This window comes from Hyla sarda, chromosome 6, assembly GCF_029499605.1.
Source record: "Hyla sarda isolate aHylSar1 chromosome 6, aHylSar1.hap1, whole genome shotgun sequence".
Classification (NCBI taxonomy): domain Eukaryota; kingdom Metazoa; phylum Chordata; class Amphibia; order Anura; family Hylidae; genus Hyla; species Hyla sarda.
In genome coordinates this window covers 25,322,081-25,335,654 of record NC_079194.1, presented here as the reverse complement: position 1 = coordinate 25,335,654, position 13,574 = coordinate 25,322,081, and the positions used below count along the sequence as shown (strand labels likewise).

General features: G+C 44.9%; 1 protein-coding gene across 2 annotated transcripts in view; it reads right to left on the bottom strand.

Annotated features, from left to right (window-relative positions):
• Positions 1-13,574, bottom strand: part of CDC14A (cell division cycle 14A) — a 160,249-nt gene that overhangs the window by 123,860 nt on the left and 22,815 nt on the right. For both annotated transcript variants that reach the window (XM_056523372.1, XM_056523371.1), the window contains exon 3: positions 5,095-5,170. In XM_056523372.1, the coding sequence (XP_056379347.1) occupies positions 5,095-5,170 (76 nt within the window). The remainder of the gene's footprint in view (positions 1-5,094; positions 5,171-13,574) is intronic.

Genomic DNA, 13,574 nt, shown 5'->3' with positions numbered 1-13,574 from the left:
GATCATGGGGTGATACACGGCTCAGATCATGGGGTGATACACGGCTCAGATCACGGGGTGATACACGGCTCAGATCACGGGGTGATACACGGCTCAGATCATGGGGTGATACACGGCTCAGATCATGGGGTGATACACGGCTCAGATCATGGGGTGATACACGGCTCAGATCATGGGGTGATACACGGCTCAGATCATGGGGTGATACACGGCTCAGATCATGGGGTGATACACGGCTCAGATCATTGGGTGATACACGGCTCAGATCATGGGGTGATACACGGCTCAGATCATGGGGTGATACACCGCTCAGATAATGGGGTGATAAACTGCTCAGATCATGGGGTGATACACGGCTACTTCTCTTTCTACTTCTAATACCTCTCCATATACACCCAAGAGCACTTCCCTCTCTACTGCTAATACCTCTCCCTATACACCCATGAGCATTTCCCTCTTTCTACTGCTTATAACTCTCCCTATACACCCATGAGCATTTCCCTCTTTCTACTGCTTATACCTCTCCCTATACACCCATGAGCATTTCCCTCTTTCTACTGCTTATACCTCTCCTTATACACCCATGAGCATTTCCCTCTTTCTACTGCTTATACCTCTCCCTATACACCCATGAGCAATTCCCTCTTTCTACTGCTTATACCTCTCCCTATACACCCATGAGCACTTCCCTCTCTACTGCTAATATTTCACCCTATACACCCATGAGCACTTCCCTCTCTACTGCTAATACCTCTCCCCATACACCCATGAGCTCTTCCTTATACAGCTAATCCCTCTCCCTATACACCCGTGAGCATTTTCCTCTAGGGCTAAAACCCCCTCTCCCTATACACCCATGGGCACCTCCCTCTCTACTGCTAATACCTTTCCCCATACACCCATGAGCTCTTCCTTATACAGCTAATCCCTCTCCCTATACACCCGTGAGCATTTTCCTCTAGGGCTAAAACCCCCTCTCCCTATACACCCATGGGCACCTCCCTCTCTACTGCTAATACCTCTCCCTATACACCCATGAGCATTTCCCTCTTTCTACTGCTTATACCTCTCCCTATACACCCATGAGCATTTCCCTCTTTCTACTGCTTATACCTCTCCCTATACACCCATGAGCATTTCCCTCTTTCTACTGCTTATACCTCTCCCTATACACCCATGAGCAATTCCCTCTTTCTACTGCTTATACCTCTCCCTATACACACATGAGCACTTCCCTCTCTACTGCTAATACTTCACCCTATACACCCATGAGCACTTCCCTCTCTACTGCTAATTCCTCTCCCCTACACCCATGAGCTCTTCCTTATACAGCTAATCCCTCTCCCTATAGACCCATGAGCATTTTCCTCTAGGGCTTAAACCCCCTCTCCCTATACACCCATGGGCACCTCCCTCTCTACTGCTAATACCTCTCCCTATACACCCAAGCATTCTGCTAGCATTTCCTGCTGCTCTATTACATTGTCTTCCTACCTTTTAAGTCCTCTGAAATAATGAACCCTAAATCCTTTTCCTCAGACACCGGGGAACTGCAGGTTCCCTTTATTGCTGGAATGTCGTGACTATGTTTAAAGACAATGAAATTTGCCTCCCATTTTTTTTTAAACATCGTCATGGCCTTCCAGCAATAGAGGGAAACTGCAGTTCTGCGCACACTGTTTGTCACTTGCTAAACAATTTTATTAAAGACGAATACAATAAAAGTTACATTTTAGGGGTGTTTCCCATATAGGAATCTTGTGCCCCGGGTTGTGTGCCCTGGGTTTTTGGTGTAAATAGTTATAAGATGGTCCCTGACTCCCTTGTGGTCCATTCGTAATAAGGACGTAAAAATACTCAAATAATATACAGTGATCCCTCAACTTACAATAGCCTCAACATACAATAGTTTCAACACACAATGATCTTTTCTGGACCATTGTAAGTTAAAACCAGACTCAACATACAATGCTACAGACAGTCCAGATCTGTGAAACGTGTCAATTGCCGGAAGAACTGACCAATCAGAATGGGCAATTTACTGGTAAAACACCTGTATTATTGAAGCGTATGCACTGACTGGTGTCTGGTAGCGCCCCCTACAGTACAGGGAGGTATTACATGTTCTGTACTACTCTTTACCTGTATTACTGAAGTGTATGCACTGACTGGTGTCTGGTAGCGCCCCCTACAGTACAGGGAGGTATTACATGTTCTGTAATCTTTACCTGTATTACTGAAGTGTATGCACTGACTGGTGTCTGGTAGCGCCCCCTACAGTACAGGGAGGTATTACATGTTCTGTACTCTTTACCTGTATTACTGAAGTGTATGCACTGACTGGTGTCTGGTAGCGCCCCCTACAGTACATGGAGGTATTACATGTTCTGTACTCTTTACCTGTATTACTGAAGTGCATGCACTGACTGGTGTCTGGTAGCGCCCCCTACAGTACAGGGAGGTATTACATGTTCTGTACTCTTTACCTGTGTTACCAGGATTAGCTGCTCCTTTGGACACCAGGTGAGGGCAGCTCCATTACTTTTTTAGGACACTGTGTACTGTACAGGACCCTGAAGAAGCTCCTGTCCTCTACATAGACCAGTGTTTTCCAAGCAGGCTGCCCCCAGCTGTTGCAAAACTACAACTCCCAGCATGCCCGGACAGCCTTTGGCTGTCCGGGCATGCTGGGAGTTGTAGTTTTGCAACAGCTGGAGGCTCCCTGCTTGGAAAACACTGACACAGACAGTGATTTACAGCTCCCAGCAGATCTTTCTTACTTTTATATGTAAGGATTTGCTTTATCTATATTAGTTTATCTACTTATTTTTCTTTAATCCTCACTTTTTCCTATTTTTGGATGACATTTTGGTGCCTTTAGAACCAATTACCAGGTTTCCATAGAGTTCTGGTCTCAACATACAATGGTTTCAACATACAATGGTTGTCCCGGAACCAATTAATATTGTAACTTGAGGGACCACTGTACTGTACATGTAAAAAAATACAAGCATGGAGGGTACAGAAGACGATTCTCATAGAAGATTGACTCCATTAGCTTTATGCATTTTTAATAACTCGGGGTAAGTCCCATTAAGCGTCTTGAGTCGTGTGAAGGAGTAAGAGGCGCCCGGCCGGCAGGAGAGGCTGCACATTCAGCAACATTTTACTCGCTGCTCAAGCAACCTTGTTAACAGATCCTGCTCAGATTTCACCGCCGAGATACAGACGGGTCTATTGTGCGGAGTACACGGATCTCGGATTCCTCGCACAATCAGAGTGATCCGAGGGGGGGGGGGGTTAAGATTATACAATGGGGGGGAAGGGGAGCGCTAACACTGGCTCATTTAATTCGGACAGAGCGGCCGTCTTACTGCCAGGTCATCTCCTGGATACCGCCTGCTGCCCGATTTGTTAATAGGAAAAAAAAAAAACATTTGCCGTACGGGGAGGTGAGATCAGGTGCAACGAAAGTGAATGTCAGCCTGATGAATTGTGAATGCAGAGTAGGCGAAGCGCGGCGGCCTCCGCTGAACCTTGCGGCTAAATTCGACTCTTTGCATCGTATCAACAATTTTCGCTGTAGTTTAACGCGTGCATTGGGTTGGGGCAGCGTTTCCCAACCAAGGTACCTCCAGCTGTCGCTAAACTACGACTCCCAGCATGCTGGAGGCGCCCTGGTTTGGAAAACGCTAGGCTAGGGCCTACACGGCAACATGTGGCCTCAAGATTGTCATTTTGATACTTTGTAACCAGTGATAGTGGATGTGGTCACATTGTTACCACGACCGCAGCACAAGAGATGATGAGTATAAGTACCAATACTTTTTTTTCAAGTACTCACTGATACCAATTACCGATACTGTTTTCTTATTTTATTTCATGTGACAGCAGTGGAGGCTGTAGACTTTGTGAAGACTTAGGCGGAAGTCAAACACGTGGACCTCACTGACACTCATAATTAAGATATGCCCCCAGTAGGTAGGTAGGGAATGCCCCCTATTAGGCAGAAGCTCCCGTAGGTAGGTAGGGAATGCCCCCTATTAGGCAGAAGCTCCCGTAGGTAGGTAGGGAATCCCCCCTTTTGGGTAGAAGTCCCCAGTAGATAGGTAGGGAATCCCCACTTTTAGGTAAATGCCCCCATTAGGTAGGTAGGGAATCCCCCCTATTAGGTAGAAGCACCCAGTAAGTAGGTAGGAAATCCCCCACCCCCTCCCTATTAGACAGAAGCTCCCAATAGGTAGATAATCCCCCCTATTAGATAGTAGCCCTAGCAAGTAGGTAGGAAATACCTCCAAATAGGTAGAAACCCCCAGAAGATAAGTAGGTAGGGAATTCCCCCTTTTGGGTAGAAGTCCCCAGTAGATAGGTAGGTAATCCCCCCTTTTAGGTAAATGTCCCCATTAAGTAGGTAGGGAATCCCCTTTATTAGGTAGAAATACCCGGTAGGTAGGTAGGCAACCCCTCCTATTAGGTGGGAGTCCCAGAAGATAAGTAAGGTAGGAAATCCCCCCCCCCCCCTCCCTATTAGACAAAAGCTCCTAATAGGTAAGTAATCCCCCCTATTAGATAGTAGCCCTAGTAAGTAGGTAGGAAATCCCCCGTTTGGCTGAAACCCCCAGTAGGTAGGTAATCCCTCCTATTAGGCAGAAGCCTCCAGTAGGTAGATAATCATCCCTCCATTAGGTAGAAGCCCCAGTACCTAGGTAGGAAGGGAATCTCACATAATAGGTAGAAAGTCCCCGAATAGCTAGTTACACAGGTAGGTAGGGAACATCTTATTGGTTAGTTGCCGCCATTAAGCAATTTTCCCCCAATAAGTCCCCTCCAAAAAAAAAAAATAAACATCCCATTCACCTTCCCTCCACTCCTGCACCAAGGCCTCTACATCCTTCACTCTGTTAGTGCTGAAGGACCTTCTCCTGAAAGCTGAAGTGGTAAAGGACCTGTCGTGTGATGAAATGACATCATGGCTCGGCAGGTCCTACACCACTCCGAATAACAGAGCGAATGACGAAGATCTCAGCGCAGAAGATGAATTGTTACTGGGCGTAAATGTAAAAAACAACAGAGTAACCATGAGGATTCACTCACCTTGAGCTTTTTGTTGAGTTTGCAGCAGTATCTGTAGAGCAATGCGAGGTTCAAAGGCCCAAAATCTGCATAGAAACTGAAAATAGGAAAAAATATGGTAAGATACATAAGAGGGGTGGAGAAGTGTTGGGGTCTTTTCACATTTCATATTTGTTTACCGGCTGCTCCCAACACACAAATAACATTTTTACAGGCCCGCTACATGCTGAAAGACTGACCTTTTCTTGTGATTTTAGACAAATTAGCAAAAATGCTGAAAAAAACACAGCAAAAACACAGCCTCAGGTAGGTTGTAAAACTACTGTGCTATATATTCTGATTAGGGATCGACCGATATCGGTTTTTTAGGGCCGATACCGATAATCGGTGCAGGTTAGGGCCGATAGCCGATAACTTATACTGATATTCCGGTATAAGTTATCGGCTATTTAACCCCCTGCGACACCGCTGCAGATCATTGATTTAAAGCGGGCGCTTTAAATCAATGATCTGCAGTGGCTTTTGCGGGGCCATAGGCCGCCGCCGCCACCCGCTTCTCTCCCCTACCTGTCAGGGTGGTCCGGGCCATCCATCCATCGTTCCTGTAGCGTCCGGGGGCGTTCCGGGTGGAGGGTGGTCCGGTCCGGGCTGTCCTTCTCCGGCGGTCATCTTCTCCACTCCGGGCAGGCTTTGGCCTAGTACGCTGCATAGACGTCGCTGCGCAGTGACGCCCGAGCGCAGCGACGCACCTGACGTCACGGCGTAGCGGTGTCTATGCAGCGTACTAGGCCGGAGCCTGCCCGGAGTGGAGAAGAAGACCGTGGGAGAAGAAGGACAGCCCGGGCCGGACCACCCTCCACCCGGAACGCCCCCGGACACTACAGCAACGATGGATGGATGGCCCGGACCACCCCCATTACAGGTAAGTTTAATTTTTTTATTGACTGGGAGGGTGGGGGAGGGGCCCGACCGGTATAGCGGTATGGGAAAAAATCCATACCGGTATACCGCCTAGCATCACGGTGGGGGGTGCGGTGGGTCGACGGTGCGTGCGGCGGGTCGAGGGGGTGGCGGTCGCGGTGCGGTGGGGGCGGTGCGGGGCATTATCGGCAAGATAATTGTCGATACCGATAATGCCCAAAATCGTGATTATCGGCCGATAATATCGGCCATACCGATAATCGGTCGATTCCTAATTCTGATCTCATAAAGATAGCAGCAGTATACATATAGAGCTGGCGGCCAGGTGCATAACCACTTTATATACTAATTCCATAGAGATAGCAGCAGTATACAGATTGAGCTGGGAGTAGAGGTATAAAACTACTATACAGTGGGGCAAAAAAGAATTTAGTCAGCCACCAATCGTGCAAGTTCTCCTACTTATAAAGATGAGAGAGGCTGTAATTGTCATCATAGGTTATAACCTCAACTATGAGAGACAGAATGAGAAAAAAATCCATAAAATCACATGGTCTGATTTTTTAAGAATTTATTTGTCAATTATGGTGGAAAACAAGTATTTGGTCAATAACAAAAGTTCATTTCAATATTTTGTTATATCCCCTTTGTTGGCAATGACAGAGGTCACATGTTTTCTGTCTTCACAAGGTTTTCACACACTGTTGCTGGTATTTTGGACCATCCCTCCATGCAGATCTCCTCTAGAGCAGTGATGCTTTGGGGCTGTCGCTGGGCAACACAGACTTTCAACTCCCTCCAAAGGTTTTCTATGTTGTTGACTGGCTATGTCCCTCCAGGACCTTGAAATGCTTCTTACGAAGCCACTCCTTCATTGCCTGGGCGGTGTGTTTGGGATCATTGTCATGCTGAAAGACCCAGCCACGTTTCATCTTCAATGTCCTTGCTGATGGAAGGAAGTTTTCACTCAAAATCTTACGATACATGGCACCATTCATTCTTTCCTTTACACGGATCAGTAATGCTGGTCCCTTAGCAGAAAAACAGCCCCAAAGCATGATGTTTCCACCCCCATGCTTCACAGTAGTTATGGTGTTCTTTGGATGCAACTCAGCATTCTTTCTCCTCCAAACACGATGAGTTTTTACCAAAAAGTTCTACTTTGCTTTCATCTGACCAAATGACATTCTCCCAATACTCTTCTGGATCATCCAAATGCTCTCTAGCAAACTTCAGACAGGCCCGGACATGTACTGGCTTATGTAGGGGGACACGTCTGGCACTGCATGATTTGAGTCCCTGGCGGCGTAGTGTGTTACTGATGGTAGCCTTTGTTACTTTGGTCCCAGTTCTCTGCAGGTCATTCACTAGGTTCCCCCGTGTGCCTCTGGGATTTTTGCTCACCGTTTTTGTGATCTTTCTGACACCATGGGATGAAATCTTGTGTGGAGCCCCAGATCAAGGGAGATTATCAGTGGTCTTGTATGTCTTCCATTTTCTTATAATTGCTCCCACTGTTGATTTCCTCCCACCAAGCTGCTTGCCTATTGCAGATTCAGTCTTCCTAGCCTTGTGCAGGTCCACAATTTTGTTTCTGGTGTCCTTCGACAGCTCTTGGAGTTTGGAGTGTGACTGTTTGAGGTATACCTATGATTAAAATTACAGGACTCTCTCATCTTTTTAAGGGTATGTTTACACTACAGAGTGTGAACGGAATCTCCGCTCACTAAATTCAGCGAGCGGAGATTCAGACTGGCAGCCGGCGGCGGCGGAAGGACCGCGCGGCACTGCGCCGTCACCATTGACAGCTATGCAGTGCTTGCGGACTTCCGTGCAAAGAATGAACATGTTCTTTCTTTGCGCTGAACAATTTCAGCGTCGGAATTGTCCGCTGCTGAAATTCCGCAGTGTGAACGGGTCTCGCGGATACCCATTCACACTAATGTTAAGTTTACACTGCAGAATTCTGCGGGGAATTCCGTAGTGTGAACATACCCTAAGCAGGAGAACTTGCACAATTGGTGGCTGACTAAATACATGTTTGCCCCACTGTATATCTTGATCCCATAGAGATAGCAGCAGCAGTATACAGATAGAGCTGGAGGGGAGGTGTATAACTACTATATATGCTGATCCCATAAAAATAGCAGCAGCAGTATACATATAGAGCTGGAGGGGAGGAGTATAACTACTATATATCCTGATTCCATAGAGAAAGCAGCAGCAGCAGTATACAGATAGAGCTGGAGTGGAGGTGTATAACTACTATATATTCTGATTCCATCAAGATAGCAGCAGCAATATACAGGTGAAGCTGTAGGGGAAGAGTATAACTACTATATATTCTGATTCCATAGAGATAGCAGCAGCAGTTTACAGATAGATCTGGAGGGGAGGTGTATAACTACTATTTGTGCTGCATACAGAGGAAGATATCAGAAATATATCAGGAGGGGTTGTGGAAAAATGATGAGGAATTAGAGGAAATTGAAGAGAGGAAATATGACAAGATGACAGGGGAGAAGAGGGGGAGGAGAGCGCCATTGTGTGGGTTTCCTAAATTCCCTTTTGTTATGGTGGTTACTGCCTAGCACTGTATTCCCCGGGGCCCCTTACACACACTTGTCACATTCTCTGGGCAGTAGAGGCTTTACTTATGTCAGTCTATGGATTGATGGTAATGGGGCCGAACACATCAGGAAGATACACTGTACGGAAGTGATTCCCAACCAGGGTGGCTCCAGCTGTTGCAAAACTACAACTCCCAGCATGCCTGAACAGCCAAAGGCTATCCAGGCATGCTGGTAGTTGTATGTTTGCAACAGCTGGAGGCACACTGCTTAGAAAACACTGCTAAATGGAGAACCACTTAACTGGAATTCTACCCAGGCACAATGTACTGCCCCCAATCTGTGCCCAAATCTCTGCCATATCCAAGAAAACCCACATTCCATATACATGACTGAGGCTTACACAAACCCTGTTCACACACAACAGAAAATCCTTGTGCAGATCTGTGGCACCTAAACGGCAAATCAAGGTGTCTGCCAATTGATCCTCAAGCCAATACAGCTCTGTATTGTATACTGCTCTAATCTCTATGGGATCAGAATATATAGTAGTTTTACATCTCCCCTACAGCTCTATCTGTATACTGCTGCTGCTATATCTATGGGATAAGGATATATAGTAGTTATACACCTCCCCTCCAGCTCTATCTGTATACTGCTCTAATCTCTATGGGATCAGAATATATAGTAGTTTTACATCTCCCCTACAGCTCTATCTGTATACTGCTGCTGCTATATCTATGGGATAAGGATGTATAGTAGTTATACACCTCCCCTCCAGCTCTATCTGTATACTGCTCTAATCTCTATGGGATCAGAATATATAGTAGTTTTACATCTCCCCTACAGCTCTATCTGTATACTGCTGCTGCTATATCTATGGGATAAGGATATATAGTAGTTATACACCTCCCCTCCAGCTCTATCTGTATACTGCTGCTATCTCTATGGGATCAGAATATATAGTAGTTATACACCTCCCCTCCAGCTATAGCTGTATACTGCTCTAATCTCTATGGGATCAGGATATATAGTAGTTATACACCTCCCCTCTAGCTCTATCTGTATACTGCTGCTATCTCTATGGGATCAGAATATATAGTAGTTATACATCTCCTCTACAGCTCTATCTGTATACTGCTCTAATCTCTATGGGATCAGGATATATAGTAGTTATACATATCCTCTACAGCTCTATCTGTATACTGCTGCTGTTATCTCTATGGGATCAGGATATATAGTAGTTATACACCTCCGCTCCAGCTCTATCTGTATACTGCTGCTATCTCCATTGGATCAGAATATATATATAGTAGTTATACCCTTCTCCTCTGGCTCTATCTGTATACTGCTGCTGTTATCTCTATGGGATCAGGATATACAGCAGGTCCCGCAGGCAGAATTGACATGAATTTCTGCACCAAATATTTCCGGAAGGTGGAAATTCTGCTGTGCGCTCGGTGCAACGGAATTTCCAAAGCTGAATTTTTCTGCCAGATTCCACTTGGTATTTCTGAGGCTCCAATGAAACTAAAATGTAGCAGCTGGAAATACCCGGCCAACATCTCACGGCTGGAAATATGTCACCTTTTTCCTGTATCCTATATGAGTTATATATTAACATATTACTTAATAAAATAATACCAATTGGGGTTCAGTAAGGGTGAGGGAAGGAAGGGGTGTGTTGTTTGTATTATTGTGCAAATTGTTTGTACTGTTTTGGAAAAGAAAATAAAGATTAAAGAAATTAAAAATTAGGTCACATTTTATGATAAATAAAACTAAAAAAATAAACAATTAAATGTAAATTAACCTGTCATGACTCTTCCCTTCGACGCCAAACAGTAAAATACAACTTAATGACACGGTATGGGGTTCCCTCACGCCTCGCTCTTAATGTGTAGGTGTAAACCAATTAATATCAATGTTACCCAAGTGAAAGCAATGAATAAGTCATAAAGAACCTGTCAGCCGAGCCCCAGCAGTCCCATACAAAAAGCACCAAATCACACGGCATCACTGTATCATATCCCAATGGAGAGACCTGTAGGTCACCGTGTATTATTGTACCCCAATAACTGTATCATATCCCAATGGAGAGACCTGTAGGTGACCATGTATTATTGTACCCCAATAACTGTATAAGATCCCAATGGAGAGACCTGTAGGTGACCGTGTATTACTGTACCCCAATAACTGTATAAGATCCCAATGGAGAGACCTGTAGGTGACCGTGTATTATTGTACCCCCATAACTGTATCATATCCCAATGGAGAGACCTGTAGGTGACCGTGTATTATTGTACCCCCATAACTGTATCATATCCCAATGGAGAGACCTGTAGGTGACCGTGTATTATTGTACCCCAATAACTGTATCATATCCCAATGGAGAGACCTGTAGGTGACCGTGTATTATTGTACCCCAATAACTGTATAAGACCCCAATGGAGTGACCTGTAGGTGACCGTGTATTATTGTACCCCATAACTGTATCATATCCCAATGGAGAGATCTGTAGGTGACTGTGTATTATTGTACCCCAATAACTGTATCAGATCCCAATGGAGAGACCTGTAGGTGACCGTGTATTATTGTACCCCCATAACTGTATAACATCCCAATGGAGAGACCTGTAGGTGACCGTGTATTATTGTACCCCAATAACTGTATAAGATCCCAATGGAGAGACCTGTAGGTGACCGTGTATTATTGTACCCCATAACTGAATCATATCCCAATGGAGAGACCTGTAGGTGACCGTGTATTTTTGTACCCCAATAACTGTATCATATCCCAATGGAGAGACCTGTAGTTGACCATGTATTATTGTACCCCAATAACTGTATCATATCCCAATGGAGAGACCTGTAGGTGACCATGTATTTTTGTACCCCAATAACTGTATTAGATCCCAATGGAGAGACCTATAGGTGACCGTGTATTATTGTACCCCAATAACTGTATCAGATACCAATGGAGAGACCAGTAGGTGACCGTGTATTATTGTACCCCAATAACTGTATCAGATCCCAATGGAGAGACCTGTAGGTGACCATGTATTTTTGTACCCCAATAACTGTATCATATCCCAATGGAGTGACCTGTAGGTGACCGTGTATTATTGTACCCCAATAAGTGTATCAGATCCCAATGGAGTGACCTTTAGGTGACCATGTATTATTGTACCCCAATAACTGTATCAGATCCCAATGGAGAGACCTGTAGGTGACCGTGTATTATTGTACCCCAATAACTGTATCATATCCCAATGGAGAGACCTGTAGGTGACTGTGTATTATTGTACCCCAATAACTGTATCAGATCCCAATGGAGAGACCTGTAGGTGATCATGTATTATTGTACCCCAATAACTGGAGTGACCTGTAGGTGACCATGTATTATTGTACCCCAATAACTGTATAAGATCCCAATGGAGAGACCTGTAGGTGACCATGTATTATTGTACCCCAATAACTGGAGTGACCTGTAGGTGACCGTATATTATTGTACCCCAATAACTGTATCAGATCCCAATGGAGAGACCTGTAGGTGACCATGTATTACTGTACCCCAATAACTGGAGTGACCTGTAGGTGACCGTATATTATTGTACCCCAATAACTGTATAAGATCCCAACGGAGAGACCTGTAGGTAACCATGTATTACTGTACCCCAATAACTGGAGTGACCTGTAGGTGACCGTATATTATTGTACCCCAATAACTGTATCAGATCCCAATGGAGAGACCTGTAGGTGACCATGTATTACTGTACCCCAATAACTGGAGTGACCTGTAGGTGACCGTATATTATTGTACCCCAATAACTGTATAAGATCCCAATGGAGAGACCTGTAGGTAACCATGTATTACTGTACCCCAATAACTGGAGTGACCTGTAGGTGACCGTATATTATTGTACCCCAATAACTGTATAAGATCCCAATGGAGAGACCTGTAGGTGACCATGTATTATTGTACCCCAATAACTGTATCATATCCCAATGGATAGACCTGTAGGTGACCATGTATTACTGTACCCCAATAACTGTATCAGATCTCAATGGAGAGACCTGTAGGTGACCGTGTATTATTGTACCCCAATAACTGTATAAGATCCCAATGGAGAGATCTGTAGGTGACCGTGTATTATTGTACCCCAATAACTGTATAAGATCCCAATGGAGAGACCTGTAGGTGACCGTGTATTATTGTACTCCAATAACTGTATAAGATCCCAATGGAGAGACCTGTAGGTGACCGTGTATTATTGTACCCCCATAACTGTATCATATCCCAATGGAGTGATCTGTAGGTGACTGTGTATTATTGTACCCCAATAACTGTATCAGATCCCAATGGAGAGACCTGTAGGTGACCGTGTATTATTGTACTCCAATAACTGTATAAGATCCCAATGGAGAGACCTGTAGGTGACCGTGTATTATTGTACCCCCATAACTGTATCATATCCCAATGGAGTGATCTGTAGGTGACTGTGTATTATTGTACCCCAATGACTGTATCAGATCCCAATGGAGAGACCTGTAGGTGACCGTGTATTATTGTACCCCAATAACTGTATCAGATCCCAATGGAGAGACCTGTAGGTGACCGTGTATTATTGTACCCCATAACTGTATCAGATCCCAATGGAGAGACCTGTAGGTGACCGTGTATTATTGTACCCCAATAACTATCAGATCCCAATGGAGAGACCTGTAGGTGACCGTGTATTATTGTACCCCATAACTGTATCATATCCCAATGGAGAGACCTGTAGGTGACCGTGTATTATTGTACCCCAATAACTGTATCATATCCCAATGGAGAGACCTGTAGGTGACCGTGTATTATTGTACCCCATAACTGTATCATATCCCAATGGAGAGACCTGTAGGTGACCGTGTATTATTGTACCCCAATAAATGTATAAGATCCCAATGGAGAGACCTGTAGGTGACCGTGTATTATTGTACCCCAATAACTGTGTAAGATCCCAATGGA